At 43.4% G+C, this 19,667-nt stretch overlaps 1 protein-coding gene across 1 annotated transcript in view; it reads right to left on the bottom strand.

Moving 5' to 3' along the window:
- The window catches only part of TBC1D15 (TBC1 domain family member 15), a 106,252-nt gene that overhangs the window by 16,768 nt on the left and 69,817 nt on the right, over positions 1-19,667 (bottom strand). Inside the window, exons 10-11 of the mRNA XM_066591644.1 lie at positions 13,938-14,032; positions 10,554-10,670 (exon numbers count right to left, since the gene is read on the bottom strand). Coding sequence (XP_066447741.1) covers positions 10,554-10,670; positions 13,938-14,032 — 212 coding nt within the window. The remainder of the gene's footprint in view (positions 1-10,553; positions 10,671-13,937; positions 14,033-19,667) is intronic.

The raw sequence follows: 19,667 nt of genomic DNA, 5'->3' as shown, positions 1-19,667 counted from the left end.
ATTTGCCTTGTTTTAATACCTTCTCTTGTGATTATGGCTTCCTTGAGGCCATTTTTTAATAAAGAGGTACAGTTCAACAATGTGTGAAGTTTTCTCTGAGAAAGAATTAACTATTTCCTCTAATGATACTCCCTCAATTAAGGGGGCCTTTAACCCCTTGAGTGGCGGGTTTCTTACCACCCTGTCAGACCCACCAGGGCAGGTTTTTTTAAATGGTCTAATCATTTGAGTTAAACTAATTTTCCAGTCGCGTTTCAAGAGCTATAAGTTTTCATTTTTCCATTGACAGAGCCATATAAGGGCTTGTTTTTTGCGGGACAAGTTGTACTTTTTGATGGCATCATTTTTGGGTATATATAATGTATTGCATAACTTTTGTAAAAAAAATTTGTAGGGTGATTGGGGGAAAAAAAAAGAAATTCTGCCATTTGTTTTTTGGATTTCATTTTTACGCCGTTTAGCGTGCAGAATAAATAGTGTGATAACGTTATTCTCTGAGTTGCACGATTCCGGCGATACCAAGTTTATACAGGTTTTTACGTTTTGCTATTTTTTGTACATTAAAAACATTTTTTTTCTTAATGGTTTGCTTTTCTGTCACCACATTCCAAGAGCCGTATTCATTTTATTTTCCCATTGCCAGAGCTCTAGAAGGGCTTGTTTTTTGCGGGATGAACTTCAGTCTTCATTTATCTAATTTTTTTGGAACATGTAGAATTTTGATCGCTTTTTATTCCATTTTTTTTCCAGGGGCAAGATTAACAAAATCTGTAATTCTGGCATGTTTTTTATTTTTCCCTGCATTCTCTGAGCAGTATAAATAATGTTTTAAAGTAAGTCTACAGGCCAATAAGATTCTGCCAATACCAAATTGTAGTAGTTTTTTCTTTTTTTCACGACTTTTTCACACTTCAAAAAAGGGAAAAGTTTAAAACCCCCTCCTTTTGCCATATCTATAATTTAAAAAAATCTAAATCATAAAAGAAAAATACATATTTAGTATCGCCGTGTCCTTACATGTCCGATCTATCAAAGTAGTGCATTATTTACCCCGCATGGTGAACATAGTCCGAAAAAAAAATAAACAACGCCACAAATGCACTTTTTCAGTCACCCTGTCTCCCAGAAAAAAATGCAATAAAAAAATGATCAAAAAGTCGTATGTATTCCGAATTAGCACTAACGTAAACTACAGGACGTCTTGCAAAAAATAAGCCCTTGCTTAAGTACGTCAACGGAAAAATAAAAATGTTATTGCGCACAGAAGATGCAGCAGAAAATAATTTTTAAAAATTAAATGTCTATGAAAAAAATGCAAGTACTACAGCAAAAAAAACTATACAAGTTTGGTATCGTAGTAATTGTACTGACCCATAGAATAAAGTTATCATGTCATTTTTGTCGCAGTTTGTGTGCCGTGGAAATAAAACGCACTGAAAGATGGAGGAATCTTATTTTTTTTTTCCTTTTACTCCACTTAGAATTTTGTAAAAGTTTTTCAGTACATTATATGGTACCTTAAATAGCACCTTTGGAAAATATAACTCATTCCACAAAAAACAAGCCCTCATACACAGACGTCGATGGATAAATAAAGGAGTTACGATTTTTTAAATGGGTGGGGGAAGGGCCGGGGGTGAAAGAAATGTTGAAAAAAGAAAAAAAGGGGCTGTGTCATTAGAGGTTAAATAATGTACTAAATTACTTCTCTGGGTCATTACGACGCAGGGATACCACATGTGTGATTTTATTTTTACTTTTTTTTTTTTATACAAAGTACAGGGAGACAAGTGTTTTTGTTTTTTAAATAAATTTAACTTTTTTTTATTTTTTGTCCCTTTAGGGGACTTTCACAGAGACTAGAGATGAGCGAACGTACTCGTTTCGAGTACTTACGCACCCGAGTACCGCCATTTTCGAGTACTTCAGTACTCGGGTGAAAAGATTCGGGGGGCGCCGGGGGGCGGGGAGAGGCGTGGCGGTGCGGGGGGTAGCAGCAGGGAACAGGGGGGAGCCCTCTCTCTCTCCCTCTCCCCCCCACTCCTACCCCCCGTGCCGCCACGGCGCCCCCCGAATTTTTTCGCCCGAGTATGGAAGTACTCGGAAATCGCGGTATTCGGGCGAGCACGTTCGCTCATCTCTAACAGAGACCCATCAGGACCCCCTGATCACATTCCGGGAGTCTGATGGTGACAGCCCTTTACATGCTGCAGTCACAGACTGCAGCATTTAAACGGTTAACACAGCAGAGATCAGAGGTTTTCTCTGATCTCTGCTGTAAGAGCTGGTGCCTGGCTGTCCTCTGACAGCCAAGCACCAGCTCTCCCTGCCACAGAGACCATCCGCTTGCTTCTGACAAGCCAATGGTCTCTATGGCAACCTGTAAAGAAAGCAGTGCAGGAGTTTGAATTCAGAAGCGGGAGACTGCCAGCAGATCGGCAATATCTCCCAGCTTCTGTTTTTCCAAGTCCTGCACTGGTTCTCTGTGGGACTGTGCGGGCAGAGCACAATGCCACAGCTTGTGGCATTGTGCTCTGCAACTCCCATAGTGATACATAGCCCAGAAATCTTCCGGGCTATATCGCTATGGGCAGTGGAGCTCGTCCCGGAAGATTTCTGGGCGTGCCACTCAAGGGGTTAAATGGACAGTAAGGGGGAGATTTATTAAGATCAACGTTTCATACACTGGTCTTAAAACCCCCGATGGCGCACGATATGTCGCCTAGTATATTACGAATATACTATTCTTTAGCTCATGCTCCGTACTGTGTAACATCAGGCTCAAAACATCCCCCAAAACCCGGCCATGTATAGCATGAGTAATAATAAAGCACCAATATAAATAACTCCGACGAAAGCATCACTTCCATTTTTATGATTTGTATATAAAAGAATATATTTCTCATGGCTTGTGACCATGTTTTCTGCTACAACCAAGGCAAACACAGGAGGGGAAATAGATGTAAGACATTTTACTGTCACAGCTGAACACTTTGTAACAAAGAGGAGGATTTGAATGTCATCCTGATAATATCTCAACAATCAATTTCTCATTACAGCACTAGCGATCTGGATAAATCATCCCAGCATGGTGTTTAACACTTCCACCGCTGGAAGGCCTAGGAGAAACACCAGGGCTGTCTAACGTAATTAGGCGCTAAGACCCCTCTGGCATCGAAAGGATTAACAGATACAAATGTGGATCAAAGGAAACATGTCTGACATTCATGCTGCTCCTTCTAAAGCTCTACAGCAGGCACTAATTAAGTGTAACCAGCAAGTAGAGAATACCCCTCATGTGCTAGTCCTTTATTTCATCACCGCAGGAGTAAACTGGTCCAAATAGCTCTTGGGCTGATCTTCAAGCAGTAACAATCTTCCTTTAACACTAGAAAGGCCGAGATTTTTTTGTAATACCTTAAAAGGCCAAAATGGTCATTACAATCTTTAATGTAGATCAGTTTTTCCTTTTTTTTTAAATAGTTTATACTTGTAATTTAGATCTGTGATGTTGCGGAAGTTATTTTTAGGTCTCACTCACACAAGCGTGTGTGATTTCATGCTGGTCGCACGCGGCCGAAAATCGCAGCACTGAAGAATAGCCGCAATCTAGACAAGAAAATGCTAATTTAATTTCAGGATAAATAACAAGAGCATAAAAAATATGCTGCAGCCCAGAATTCTGAAAGCGGACGTCGATTTGACAGCTTAATTTTTTTCTTGCGACTGAAATTCGCCTATGTGAATGAATGCATTGGAATCCAATGCTTCACGTGGTAGCGATTTTCGGCCAACGATTCATTGCGGCTGAATAGCTGCGTAAATACACTTGTGTGACTGAGGCCTTTGGGTACAATCATTGAGAAAAAAATTAGTCAAGTTATCTTGACTAATAAAATATGTATACACATAGAGGAGCGTTAGATTCTCCTCAGGCTGCATGTACGGATATCCCTCTGCAGAATGAGCCACCCCTCCCACTCTCATCACTTAAGACCTAAAGAATGCTTGGCCAAATTTCCCTCTTGTACGACACCGAGAAGTTACATTATATAGGGCTGCACTAACTTTTGCACTTTGCATTGAATAATCGAGTTGTGACCCAGTTACTTTTGCCATTTAAGACCTAAAGAATGGTCATACCAAATTTCATGCTTGTACGACACTGGGAAGTTAGAGAATTAGTGGCGAGTCAGTCAGTGAGGGCTTTCCCCTTCATATATAGATAGATAACGGATTAGGTCCTTGTAACTAAATGTTTGTTTTGAATATAATATAGGGTTAAACAACTGAATTACTTTTTCCAGGTACTGCATAGGTAAAGCTCATTACCAGAGCACTTTCTGCACCCCAGCTTCAAGCACACAGATTGCTTGTTTTGTTGCCTTTGCAGTGAGACAGTATCTGACACGGTGTCCGGTTTCTTTCGACTTTGAGACAGACGCTCTTTAATATCTTGCAATTCACATAAAATATTTGCAACTTATTTAGCAGTGTAACGCTTCCCACTAGCCATATCTCCAAACCAAAGTTCACACAAAACACCGCTACGCAGCACGGCACAGATTCCGACGCCATTGCAGCAGTGGAGCTGAAATGTACACGACATCGGACTTAACGCGATTGATATTTAACAAGTTCTGACACGCTTAACGCAGAGCGGACTTTCGCTCACCCGGAATGACTGCCGACAAGCACTAACTTGTACGAATGCTATACTATCGCGTAACTGGAAAACATAACGCAATTTTCATTGGTTTATGCAACTAATAAACCAATATTGTGCCTAGTAGGTAAAACGCAAGTGCTTATTCTTCACTATATTTGATGCCTGTTAGATATATACTCTGTACTGAAAAGGATTCAGTACATTAAAAAAAAAAAAAGAGAGCTAATTTTTTTTGTCCCCTGTCCCCCTTGTGTAAGAATTGGTTGCCCATGGATCCAACCGGTCAGGTTTGCAGTGCCAATGTCAAGCCTGCCTGTACCTGTGAAGTCTTTCCCCTCTGACTTTCTCGCCTCTTCTCTGCAGACGGAAATAGCCGAGCTCCATCTGTTTGCTCCTTTCATTTCAATAGGGCAGACAGAGCAGCGCGACTGTTTCGGTCTGCTAATTGAAATCAATGGGGCAGATATAGCAGAGCCAACACAGCGCTCAGATATCAGCCTGCACCATTGAGAGGGATGGAGTCATTGCTGTACATGTGCAGCATCTCTACTACCCACTACACTACAGAGATACAAAGGTCAAAAAGACCATTTTGACCTTTCTAGGTAAAAAGCGATTTATCTCGGAAAGGGGTGACACACTTCCTAGTTTTTTTTAACCCAAGGCTTCCCTTTATTAGTTATGATAAGTCATAAAGAACCATGGCTCTACAGGCAAAACAGTAGAAACAAGCAACAAGACAAACATCAAAATGACCACTTGGGTCTTTCTGGTGTTAAAGGTTTTTTTTATGGGATTCAAAAAAAGAATTGTTGCAGCACAGAGCCATTCAAAGAGTGGCAATACAGGAAATAAACATGACTTTTTGCTATTTTCAGGAGAAAGTTACAAAACCCCTTTAAAATAACAATCTGGAGACAGTTTAGGGGGTTCACATACTTTTATTACAGATTATATGCATTTTTCTGCTTTATATTTTCCTCTCCTTCCTTGACCTGGAAATGTCAATCATGAGAAAGAACCTTGAACACGTTAGTACAGCTTGCCAGTAAATCATTCTAAAAGGGATTGTCTGGGAATAACAAAATGGCTGCTTGTCAGTGCAGACAGTGAAATCCCAACCCGATGCAGCTGAGAGGGAGTAGAGGGCAGGCCTCCTGGCAGAGCCTATCACTACACTCAATGAGATCGCGAGGTGCCATTTGGTTATGGCAGCCCTGGGCTTCTGAATGCCCACGGTGTGCCAATGACAAGTTTCGAGAAAACTGCCCATCAGAATTCAATATCATGCAATACTATGGTATAGCAATCTAATGACCAGAAGTTCACGTCCCCTTAACGGACTAAAAAGAAGAAGAAAAAATACAAAATTTAAAAACGAAAGTTTTTTTTTTACTTTTTCTTTCTGCAAAAACTTAGCGGTATTAAACGTTAAAGCAATCTTCCAGTTCTAGATAAACAAAGGTGGTCACACCAGCTACTCTAAGTACCTGGTGCACAATGTGTAATAGTATGCTTAATTAGTCTAAATGCCCCTTTACACATTTGCGTGTAAAAAAGGGCCCCTGGGAGCGGTTTGCAGAGCACAGCATGTGGTCTGAGCTCTGCACATGGCTCCATTGCTCCCGCATGGGCTGTCAGTACAATACAATGTAATCTCTGACTCCCGTACAGCATACAGCGTGCGGTCCCCGTTATCTCTCTCCAGCTGAATGATGGATTTTAAGCTTATCTTAAAATCATCATTCAGTCGAACAGTGAATGACAGCAGCGTTTACACGCAACAATTATCTTTAATATGCCATCGTTTTAACGAATTTTGAGTGATAATCTGTGAATGTAAATGGGCATTAAGACACTACATCTGCTTTGGTTAACCAGTGCTTTCCACATGAGCAGTGCTGGCCAGTCAGAGCAGCAAGCAGTGTCTTAGACTACTGATGCATACTAAGCACAGTGTCGTGCATCTGGTAGTAGGAGAAGCCATTCGACCATCTTGGTTTCCCCAGGCCTAGAGAGTCGCTTTAATAAAAAAATTCTATGCATTTTTGGATTGAGGGTTTTCTAGGGGGCTTGCTGTTTCTGTCATTATACAAAGGCGCCATCTGCTGGCTAAAACCAGAGACTACATAATAGGACGCGTTAGAGAAGCGGAATGGCCAGCAGAATAGTGTAAGTATACCCTGTCCGACATCTTCTGACATCAGAGCTGGAAGGCTTTAGTGATTATGTTGGAAGACCTTCGACAGTGGATTGCAAAGGGTTAAAATTAAAAAATGTTTTGGTATTGCCACATCTATGAAAGTCTGGTTTATCAAAATAACGCATTTATCCAAAATGGTTAAGGTCATCACAAAAATATATACACAACCCCAGAATTGTGCTTTTTTTGGTACTCTGCCCCCAAGAAAAAGCGATCAGAAATTTGTATGCACCCCAACATGGCACCAATAGAAACCACAGAACATTCCGCAAAATAAGAGCTTTCAGACAGCACCATCAAAAGAAAGATAAAGTTAGTTATAGTGGTCAGAAGATGGTGACAAAATCTTATATATACACACACATTTTTATATTATATATATACATATATATATATATATATATATATATATATATATATATATATATATATATATATTATATACATACACACACACACACACACACACACAATATATATTATATACACACACACACACACACACACACACACACACACACACACACACACCGTATATACTTGACTATTAGCCGAGACAATAAGTTTCACCACAAAAAAGCTGGGAAAACTTATTGACTCGAGTATAAGCCGAGCTATACTCTAGTATATACTAGGTAAAAAAAACCCTTCATACTCACCTCCCAGCCGGTGTCTGTGCGACAAGCTGCTCGAATTCTCCCTGCTGTCATTTCCCGCTGTCCTCTCTGCTTGGCTCTGTCAGTGCTGTGTAAGTAAGCGCTGTGATTGGATTAAAGCGCCAGCCAATCACAGCTGGCGCTCAATCCAATCACAGTGCTTCTTTACACAGCACTGACGGCAGGGGATTTGAAAGCCGAGCAGGGAGATGACAGCAGGGAGAATTCTAAAGCAGCTTGAGTAGCTGTGAATGATCAAACACCGGCTGTGATTGCTGATGTTCGGTCCAATCACAGCTCTTACTTACACAGCGCTGACAGCGGGGGATGACATAGCCGAGCAAAGAGCACGGCAGAGAATGACAGCGGAGAGCATTTAAGCAGTCTGCCGCGCCGCCACTGGAGACACAAACGCCGGCTGGGAGGTGAGTATGGAGGGGTTTTTTTAAGTCTTGCCTGACTCGAGTATAAGCCGAGGGGGGTTTTTTCAGCACAAAAAAAATATGCTGAAAAACTAGGCTTATACTCGAGTATATACAGTAATTTTTTTTTACATATACTTCCTTTTATTTTCTAATTAGTACAGCAGAAAACCCTATAGATATTTGGCACAGTCTACCTGCCTCTATGAATATCACGTTGACATATGTGGGATCTGCTCACAATTATCTAATGCTTATGGTCAGTATAAATTATCAGTACTTCAATCAAATTTTTGCCCAGTGGCCTTTAACCCCTTAAGGACCAGGCTGTTTTGTACCTAAAGGACCAGACACACTTAAGGGATTTTAGTAGCCTATTCTTTTTCCTTCGGCTACCAAAATTATTTTTGCTGCATTTTTTTCCCCGTGACAGAGGGCTATTTTTTTTTTTTAAATATCCTTTTTCACTGACTTTTCCCCTGTTTTTTTTTTAGTTAAATTGGGGGTAAAAAGCTAAAAAAGGATTTAAACCCACCCCCCAAACATTTCAACTTTTTTTTTATTTGCATATTTCTGCTAAAATAAATCATGGGAACGGGTTCCTCATTTTGTTTCAGAGGTTTTGATATATAATATATATGGCTGCGGATTACAGAGCGCATACGGCGATGGTTTTGGTTGGCATTGGATCATTTTCTTCATGTATAGATTTTTATTTTTTTCAGTAATTTTTTTTCTTATTTCTCTAACGATTTTTTTTTACCATCTCTGTTCGTCATGATATCACATAAGGGTCATTCACGTGGTCTTTTTTATTTCACTCTTTTTCCCTGTAGCTGAGGCATCCATAGAAGCCCCAGTTACAAGGGAAAATATCCCCCTGTAGTGACAATAGTCACTAGCAGAGCCGATCCGGAACTGCTAGGACACTGCAGCTCTGCTGTAACAGGGAGAACCCAGCAATCACGTGATCGCCGGCTGTCTTATCTACATGTACAGTCATGCCTCTACTTTAGCTGTCTCCCTTTCTTCGCCGGTTTCCAGTTTCACCGATTTCTCCAGGCAGAATGTTGCCTCTACTTTCACCGGCTGCTTCTAGTTTCGCCGGTGGCCCACGTGACCTTGCTGTCCAATCACAGCCAGCAATTCATAGCTGAATGGCTGTGACTGGAGCATCCAACGCTGGATGTAATTGGCTGAGCGGGCTGTCACTCAGCCAATGAGAGCAATTGGAGGTGGCAGATTTCAATCCCAGTAACAAGGAAGATGCTCTGCCGGCTTTACAAGTGCCCAGTAGCCTGCACGGAGGTCCGGAGAGTGCTCCCCTGGACATACGCAGCACCTGCAGGGTGAGTATTGATTTTTTTGTTTCTCTCAGGTAGTGTAGCTAGGGTGTTTAGCAAGTTGTGCCGCGTTTTTGGCAGAGCTGAAACCGCTGCCCATTCATTCTAATGGGTGACGCAGGGCTGAAAACGCTTGTGTGAACAGCCCCACTGAAATGAATGAGAGCATAGGGTTTGGCGCTGCACAGAAAAAAGCAGTGCTAAACACGGTACAAAAATGTGGTTTGGTGTGTTTTTTTGGAATGTCTAGAACAAATTAACTGGATTTACATTGATTCCTACGGAAATAATTGCTTTGAGTTTCATTGGTTTCAAGTTTAGCCGATTGCTTTCGGGCAGATTACCAACGAAACTAGAGGCTTGACTGTACTCATCATTTCAATCCTGTCTGTTGTAAGTATAGGACTTCTGAACAGTGATTGCTACGGAACATAAAGCATCAGACTATTATTAGGCTTAGTGAACGCAGTAAAAACTGCAAGATTCCAGAATTAGGATTTCATTACACATGGTAGGGTCGAAAATAAAAAAGACACACAGTACCAAAAAATATATATCACATAAAACCAATAGGTACTTTTTCTAAAGACACACGCCCTTTAATTGTCCGATTCTCCAATCCATAAACAAGGCTGGGCGACACCTAAAAGAGAAACCCCTGAGAAAGGAAGATTATATCTAGGCTGAATAGAACCTGTCATCCCACATACAAGGATACACGGCTTAGCCGGGCAGCTACACGTTTGTAGATATAATGAGAAAGTCTGGCGTTGCTTATTCAATGCCATTGGGTGTTCCCATTATTAAAAGACAGCCAAGTCCTTTTTATGTGGCAGCGTGCAGTAAGCTAGTATCAGTTCCAGGAGAGGGTTACAAGCCTTATCATTTCTCATCACTTTTTTCCTTTGGCTTCTCTTGTTCATCACTATAGTGGGAAGTAAACATTGCATCTCCAGGCCCGAGAGTCATACATTTTCACAAAGAAATAGAACATTTGATGTTGAATTGTGAAGGATTACAAAGCCTGAAAATTGTCACAACCGTACCAGCCGCTATGATGAGAAACGAACATGCTTTCTGCATCCCAAAAATCACATTACAAACCATTCAGGCCCACAAAACTACAGAAAGCGAAGGGAAGATAAAAGGTGTCCTTAAAATATACACACCAAGCAGCAGCCCAGACTCCGAGGGAGAACGTTAGATGAGTTTAATTAAAAGTAAAGACACTTTTTCCTCTAATAATGAACATCTACTTACCAAGATCAAAATCGTACATACAATATGTCATCAAAATGTCATGGAGTAGAATTAATCCCGGATTATCTTGGCCTTCATAAAACTTGTTTGTTCGGTCGGTGCGGTTCACATCTTTCTCTAACGTGATGGATAAAGGAAAGGACATTAAATATTTGAGAAATGAACTCCTCATTTACAGAGAGCCCATATCTACCAAATGCAGAGTATTGGCACACTTATTCCTGAGCGCTTGGAATGAGAGCTCCTTTAGATGAAGACCAGAGAAAAATACATTACAGGGCACTTTTGATCATTCTGAGGGCACTGCCACTTCAAGTCCAACAGATAAGTGTATTTTTATAATATTCAGATAATGCTAATCAAATATTCAGTGATCTAAGCCACTTTAATGTGCAAGAGTCATATTTGAATAAATCAGAAAAAACTGCACCAATATGAGAAATGTGCAGGGATAATATGAATATTTAAAAGGCTGTGGAAACTGTGAATGCCATTACCAGAAAAAGTTTTTATGCGTCTCTTTTTGCAATTAAAAATATGCGGTTAACCAAAAAACAAAAAAGGGCTATAAAACTGTTAAACCACCAGACTCATCTGGTTTTTCCAAAAAACAAAAAAAAAGGCTTTTGGGAGCAAATGTTTAAGTATTAGAGATGAGCAAGCACGCTCGTTTAGGGCTGCTGCTCGATCGAGCATCGGTCTTGTCGAGTAACTGATTACTCGACCAAGCACAACAAGACCGATGCTCGATCGAGCATCAGCCCTAAACGAGCATGCTCGCTCATCTCTATTAAGTATGCTAAGGATTAGGTGTGTACACCTCTCCCGTTGAGCATAAACTTTGCCTTTTATTTCCTGACCCCGAATTCTGTACCCCTGGGTATTCATATATTCCCAACAGATAGTCTCTACTATGCTGGGAAAGCAACTGCTAAATCCTGGTTGGCACCTCATGCTTCCACGCTTGCTCACTGGATAAGTTTGATAAACAATATGCTCCCTCATAAAAAAAAAAAAAGAAGAAAAAACTGGGTGTATTGAAATCAGAGTCATCCAGATAATTTTTGGAAAGTTTGGAAAACCAGCAGGGACTTTTCATTCAGGGATCACTCAAACACATTTGTGTGTTTTCGTGAACCAATGAATGAGCATAAGGTCTCATGCACAGTGCAAATTGAATTGCGGATCCTGCGCTTGTCACGGGCGCGGGCGATCTGCTGCTCAATTTGCCCATAGATGTGCGTGGAGATTCTTCTGCTCCACACACACATGCAGCATGCTCTATTTTAGAGCGGGCTACGCACAGACTGCTTCCATTGAATACAATGGAAGCAGTCTGTCCTGCGGCCCTTCCGCAATGAGCATTGCTTAAGGGTCACGGGATACGCGTCATAGCCTAGTGACGGTGCGGGGAAATCTGTACTGCACAAGTGCGCCGGCGGCACATCGGCAGCGCAGAAGAAATGACAGGTAAGCAGGGTCACCGGCAGCGGGCGGATTCCGTGCGGGATTCCCCACACGGAATCAGTGCGTGCCATGTGCAGGCGGCCTTACGTGGAGGGGGAAAAAAGCCGAAAGCCAATCAGCATATGGTCAGAGGTCCACACTGAACAACCGCACGCCTCCCTGCAGAGTTCTTGGCAACCCACTGAAAAAGAAGGATTACCTGTTTACACCACACAACATTTAAATTGACCAGTGACTATTTTTCGGTGAGCTGAAAAAGCAACTAGTGGCTAGTGAACAATTTCTCGCTTGGTGGCCATATTTACATGAAACTACTGTTGCTTACATTCGCTCTATAGAGTGATTATACGGACGATAATTATCCTTTGACAGTAAAACAAGTCCTATGTTGCCCGATAATGAATTCACACCATCGCCTTCTACTTTTTGGAAATGTACATTTAGTAGAACAGGAAAATGTAGGGGACAGAATGAAGAGTATGGGCTCTTAGATGCTGAACAACTATTCAGATTCTCGCAGGATCGTGGGAATCTTTTAGAGAATCATTCAGTGTAAATGCTGCAAGTGACAGAGTGATAATTTGTTTGTCATTTGGCTTCTGCAGACATAAAAATTAAGTGTCATTCGGCCACATGTAAACAGGCAGCTGTTTATTTACGAACTGCCTGTTTACTATGAAAGGAAGCAGGTGAGTGGAAGCGATCTCCAGCCCGATCTGCCTCCATTCACTGAGCAATTATTGCCTATGTTAAAGCACAAGAGCGATTATCACTGGACAATTGTTGGACACTTAAGCAGCTGACAGGCATCCCATGTAAAAGGACCCGTAAACTGCAAGATCTGATCACATAGGGTTGATCATATAGACACATAGGTCTGTATAGGAGCTATAGAAAAAAAATCTAAAAAGGATATCAAGCCTTTGCAAACTTGATTTATTTTCCCTATTTAGATGTAGTAGGGCAAAAAGGGGGAAAAAAAGTTTGTGGTAAAAGGTCTTCAGTCTCTTAAGGCTCTTAGATAAAAGTTGGGCAATTGGGAAGAAAGCAAGCAGCTATTAATTTACTGAGTCTTCTGCATCTTTTTCTTCGATCTATTGCCAAGCAACTTGACAAGTTGGATACAAAAATATCAGTCCGTGTGCTGTCTGCTGTTTATAGAGCCCCACACATAGCTTGTCCTGGTCTTGTCACTAGGATGAGCTGCGATATTCCCCCCTCCAGACACACGGGCGAATGATATGTGAAAAAACCCCACTTCTGAATGGCCTAATTGGCTATAGGCTATTATTGGTCCAAGTACTGTCCAAGTCTACTCCATTGTAGATTCGAACAGCAAATGTACCAAATCTACAGCTGTGTGAATAAGGCCTTCTAGGTGCTCAGCTAAGGTGTTTTAGGAGGTGTCTAAGAACAAGATCGCTAACTGTATTCAAGGACAGCCAGCAGAACTATGAATACAGTTCTGAACTACAAGGTTAGCTTCTCACAAGGTGTACTTGAATAGGGCACAGAATCCACATGCATTTAAATGGGAACCTAGGTAGCAGACCTCAAGATGTATATTTTTCTGCCAAGGCTTTAAAATCCACATTGTGGGGAGAGAAGAAAGTAGTGAAAGTATCACTTCCTAATGCAGATCAACATGGTAGATTCAGAACATGGATTCCACCCACTCACAAGGGTTAAATCTGCATAAGCATCCACTGCAGATACATGTGATCTAGCAGAAAAAACCATGTTTGATCCCACTGTGTGAACGTACCCCAAGACAGTTTTTCAAGATCCCTGCAATGTAATATGATGTACTTAGAGAGCTTCTTAACTTTACAAATAGTCTTGGAAAACTGAACTCAAAAAGGTGAATATACTAATTGTTTTTTGTGACAATTTTTGGAATGACCAGTCAAAAAATACCTATTAAACTTCTGTAATCTCTTAGCCTTGAATTGCGCTTTTCTTGCTCTTCACTAACAGACTTCCATTGCAGTTTCATTCGAAAATATTCATCTCTGGAAAAGAAAAAAAAAAAAAAGTATTTGCGGAGACAGCAATTAAAATAATCACTGCAGAAATGCCATTGCTGACCATATCTAACAATAACATTGCCAAAATATGTTTGCGCGAGTAAGGAATACAACATTAGGCGTTAATACATTTATGGAAGATAAATTGTATTATCAGCATACACTGTTCTCTCCTTGAAGATACTGAAAATAAAACAATAGACAATGCCACAAATGGCACTTTAATTACAATGTGGAAGTGAGACCTAATAAAAATGTCAAGTGAAAAAGATTACTCCCCATCTTTGTTATACAGCACCGATGAGAGAAAAAAGGTTAATGGAATTAAGTGAGAAACTGGAGCTTTTATTCTACTTGAAATGACTTTCTCTTGCTTCCTATCTGATCACCCTGTCCGGTACTGAATAAAACTATTTAATGTAATGAGCCATAAATGTGGAGCAGGTCCGTCCACCGACAGTATGAAGAATATACACACTTAGGATGTGAATGCAAATCCGGGAGTAGGAGAAGATGACTTTAAAGTAAAGTGCGAAGCAAGAACGAAGAGGCTACTTTCAATATACAAACTGTGCGCCAATACATAAATTAGTCATTTAGATTGGCAACAATGACAAATAATTATCTGACGCTAGCAAAAATATAATTAGGGATTGTCAAGACATAATTCTGAAGTTTGGAGAATAAAGCAATTGTATACTGTTTATATATATTATATACACATACATACATACACATTTTTTTGTTTGTTTTTTTTTTTTTACAGATAGTCCTTTATTCATGCTATTTCATATAATTAAGGGCTAACTGTGTAGTTCATATAATTACATTTTTTAAATATGATGCTCAGTAAAATGGTATCTTCCATGTCTTGCAGCAGCTTGCATTGCTCAATTTTCCCTACAGTCACCCTGTAAATATTCAGAAACCTTCTCAGTCAGTAAATAGGGGAGAGATGCAGATCACGACAGTATTTCCATGAAATAGCCCGAGTATGCTATGCTGTAAGAGAGAGAAGCAGCAGACAGGTCAGAGAACACAGATGTAGGAATAGGTAAATAGACATCAGCATTCCAATATAGGCATCGCTTATTTCAGGCTACGTTGCTACTACTATTGATCAATGCATTAGCCTGAAAGAAATGCTGCCAAACCTGGAATGCCGACATCCATCTGCCTATTACTAGGTCTATGCTGAAGGCTGGAAGGGATGGGGCCATTTCATCTTGGACTAATTTAGAGGACTTTGGGGCGGTTCCTAATCTTAGTTTCGCTAGGTCAGAGTACACAGTCCATGAGTCTCACCAGGCGCCGCAGGTTGTAATTTGATAGAACCAGCTTGCAGTTTTAAACCTTCTTCTATTCCATAGCAGAACGGAAGTTTTGAACGGAAATGTAGACTCAACATACCACACATACATCTAGAAACAACCTAAGCAATATTTTTGTAACAATTAAGCAAAACCTGAAAAATCAGTGGCACACCTTCCATCCCCGCGGTCACGTGCAAGGTCCCAGGCTATTAGGGTCAGCTAGCAAGCCATTCCTGCAGCTTGCCTAAAAGCACAGGGTTCCAGTTGAGAAGCCAGTTGGAGAATTTTAGCTGGACTTTACAGCCACCTGCAGACGGACAGGTCAGATCACGCTGCGAGAATTCTCGCAGCGGGATGCAGTCCCGTGCCCCTGCAGAGGCCTGCCGCTTACCCGCTCCCAGCGACTTCATTCTCTGCTATGCGCAGAGAGGAGCCAGCCAGTCACCACTGCCATTTCTGTGCGGGCCTCTGCGAGACCCGCACAGAAATAGAACATGCCGCGATTTGTTTTCCGTGCGTGTTTTCATACGGACAAATCATGGCCGTCTGCCTGGGACTGCGTTATCTAATGCAATCCTATGCAGGCGGGCACGGGCAGAAATTCTGCCGCAGAATTTACGCTCGTGTGCAGGGGTCTGCTAAGCATTTCTGCATCAGACTATGGTGCTTCTGACAGCCCACCCCCCATCTGTATAGAACAGGAAGGCACAGATGGACAGAAAGTCTAACTTATTCAAGAAGTAGATCCTTGAGGCAAGTGAAGGTCTAGTAAAATACAATCCCATTTAGAGACAATTGGGTCTCTACTGTGCTGCCATTATAGTTTCAGAGTCCGGGCATATTGCAGAATCATCTGGTAGGCCAGTCTGGCCCTCTAGTATACAAATTATCAACTCTATTGGCATACTGACCTTATAACTTTTTCTTCTTTATTTAAAGAGTATCCGCACTTCCCTCATAGTGGGCTCAGTCACCGCCTGACCCGATGTACTGACGGGTGCTCTTAGTGCATAAGGCCAGGCAGCTAGCGAGCTCTGAGAGAAGAAGCTGTCTGCAGAATACAATGGCTTCCCTTCCTAGTGACTGCTTCATATGAACGGGGGTGCAGTGCAACACAAGGAGGATGATACCGTGAGGACAGAGCGTTAGTGAAAATAAATTACAATAGAGACCCTTCATACACTGTTATACACAGTACAGTAGTGTCTGCATCCTTTTTTTTAAATCATATTTTTATTGAAATTCTATTTTTAGATACAATTATCCATTAATTTCTACACATTTATACATGCATATGCAAAATATAAATAGAACATAACTAGAGATGAGTGATTACAACTTTCCCCTGTGACGTTCAAGCCCTATACCACCCCCCTGCAGTGAGTGGCTGGGGCGATCAGATGTCACCCGAGTATAAAAGCCCCTCCCGCGGCTCGCCACACATGCCTTGTGACTTAGCTGAGGGAAAGTGCTGCTGCTGGTGCTGCTGTAGGGAGAGCATTAGGAGTCAGTGTAGGCTTCAAGAACCCCAACGGCCCTTCTCAGGGCCACATCTACTAGTGTGCAGTACTGTGTTAGCACAGTATTTTTTATTTTTTTTTCCAAAATTGGATCTGCAGAGCATTGCGCCCTGCAATAGGGACAGAAGTGGGGGTTAGGCAGGGAGAGTGTTAGGAGTTAGTGTAGGCTTCAAGAACCCCAACGGTCCTTTCTAGGGCCACATCTATCCGTGTGCAGTACTGTCCAGGCTGCTGTTAGCAGTGTTGCATATTTATTTTTTTTTTTCTCAAAACCGGCTGTGCAGAGCATTGCACCCGGCATTAATACTACAGGGATAGAATTGTGTAGGCAGGGCCAGAAGACATTTATTATTCATTGAATACACGCAGTGTGGGTGTTCCTTATAAAAAGCAGGGAAAAAATTCTATTTGCCCTGCCTGTGTCAGTCCTAAGGGCTCTGGGTACGTGTGTGTGCTGCGTGGAGAACGTAAAAAAATCGGACGCAACCAGCTACGGTTGAGTGCAGCCTTGCGCCAATTTCTTTCCTGCCTGGGAAATACCTGCTCTGCCACAGTTAGTAACTCTGCAACAGTAAAGTTCTGTGACAGTTTTGCAGGGCCGCAACACAGTTATTAAACTTATTATTCAGTGAATAGACGCAGTGGGCCTATCCTTTTAAACAAAAGGGAAGAAAGTATGTTTGCACTGCCTGTGTCAGTCCTAAGGGCTCTGGGTACGTGTGTGCTGCGTGGAGAACGTAAAAAAAATCAGACGCAACCAGCTACGGTTGAGTGCAGCCTTGCGCCAATTTCTTTCCTGCCTGGGAAATCAAATCACTGGTAATACAGCATGCTGAGGGGTAGGGGTAGGCCTAGAGGACGTGGCCGAGGACGCGGAGGGCCAAGTGGGGGGGGGTGGGCACAGGCCGAGCCAGTGCGGTGGCCAGGGGTAGAGGCAGGGCCAGACCGAATAATCCACCAACTGTTTCCCAAAGCGCCCCCTCGCGCCATGCCACCCTGCACAGGTCAAGGTGCTCTACGGTGTGGCAGTTTTTCACAGAGACGCCTGACGACCGACGAACAGTGGTGTGCAACCTTTGTCGCGCCAAGATCAGCTGGGGAGGCACCACCAACAGCATGCGCAGGCATATGATGGCCAAGCACCCCACAAGGTGGGACGATGCCCATTCACCGCCTCCGGTTTGCACCACTGCCTCTCCCCCTGTGCCCCAACCTGCCACTGAGATCCAACCCCCCTCTGAGGACACAGGCACTACCGTCTCATGGCCTGCACCCACACCCTCACCTCCGCTGTCCTCGGCCCCATCCAGCAATGTCTCTCAGCGCAGCGTCCAGACGTCGCTAGTGCCAGTTTGAGCGCAAGCGCAAGTACGACGCCACGCACCCGCACGCTCAAGCGTTAAACGTGCACATTGCAAAATTGATCAGCCTAGAGATGCTGCCGTATAGGCTTGTGGAAACGGAGGCTTTCAAAAGCATGATGGCGGCGGCTGCCCCGCGCTACTCGGTTCCCAGTCGCCACTACTTTTCCCGATGTGCCGTCCCAGCCCTGCACGACCACGTCTCCCGCAATATTGTACGCGCCCTCACCAACGCGGTTACTCCCAAGGTCCACTTAACAACGGACACGTGGACAAGCACAGGCGGGCAGGGCCACTATATCTCCCTGACGGCACATTGGGTGAATTTAGTGGAGGCTGGGACAGAGTCAGAGCCTGGGACCGCTCACGTCCTACCCACCCCCAGAATTGCGGGCCACAGCTCGGTGGTGGTATCTGCGGCGGTGTATGCTTCCTCCACTAAAGCACCTTCCTCCTCCTCCTCCACCAACGCAACCTCTGTCTCGCAATCAAGATGTGTCAGCAGCACGTCGCCAGCAGTCGGTGTCACGCGGCGTGGCAGCACAGCGGTGGGCAAGCGTCAGCAGGCCGTGCTGAAACTACTCAGCTTAGGAGAGAAGAGGCACACGGCCCACGAACTGCTGCAGGGTCTGACAGAGCAGACCGACCGCTGGCTTGCGCCGCTGAGCCTCCAACCGGGCATGGTCGTGTGTGACAACGGCCGTAAGCTGGTGGCGGCTCTGCAGCTCGGCAGCCTCACGCACGTGCCATGCCTGGCCAATGTCTTTAATTTGGTGGTTCAGCGCTTTCTGAAAAGCTACCCCCACTTGTCATACCTGCTCGGAAAGGCGCGCCAGCTCTGCGCACATTTCCGCAAATCCCACACGCACGCTGCCACCCTGCGGACACTGCAACATCGGTTTAATCTGCCAGTGCACCGACTGCTGTGCGACGTGCCCACACGGTGGAACTCTACGCTCCACATGTTGGCCAGACTCTATGAGCAGCGTAGAGCTATAGTGGAATACCAACTCCAACATGGGCGGCGCAGTGGGAGTCAGCCTCCTCAATTATTTACAGAAGAGTGGCCCTGGTTGGCAGCCATCTGCCAGGTCCTTGGAAAATTTGAGGAGTCTACCCAGGTGGTGAGCGGCGATGCTGCAATCATTAGCGTCACCATTCCTCTGCTATGCCTCTTGAGAAGTTCCCTGCAAAGCATAAAGGCAGACGCTTTGCGCTCGGAAACAGAGCCGGGGGAAGACAGTATGTCGCTGGGTAGTCAGAACACCCGCCTGTCTATATCTCAGCGCGTTGAGGAGGAGGAGGAGGAGCATGAGGAGGAGGGGGAAGAGACAGCTTGGCCCACTGGTGAGGGTACACATGCTGCTGGGCTGTCATCCTTTCAGCGTGTATGGCCTGAGGAGGAGGAAGAGGAGGAGGAGGAGGA

This window comes from Eleutherodactylus coqui, chromosome 2 (genome assembly GCF_035609145.1).
Source record: "Eleutherodactylus coqui strain aEleCoq1 chromosome 2, aEleCoq1.hap1, whole genome shotgun sequence".
Lineage (NCBI taxonomy): Eukaryota > Metazoa > Chordata > Amphibia > Anura > Eleutherodactylidae > Eleutherodactylus > Eleutherodactylus coqui.
Note: the sequence above shows the minus strand (reverse complement) of the source record. Positions and strands in the feature narration are given on the sequence as shown.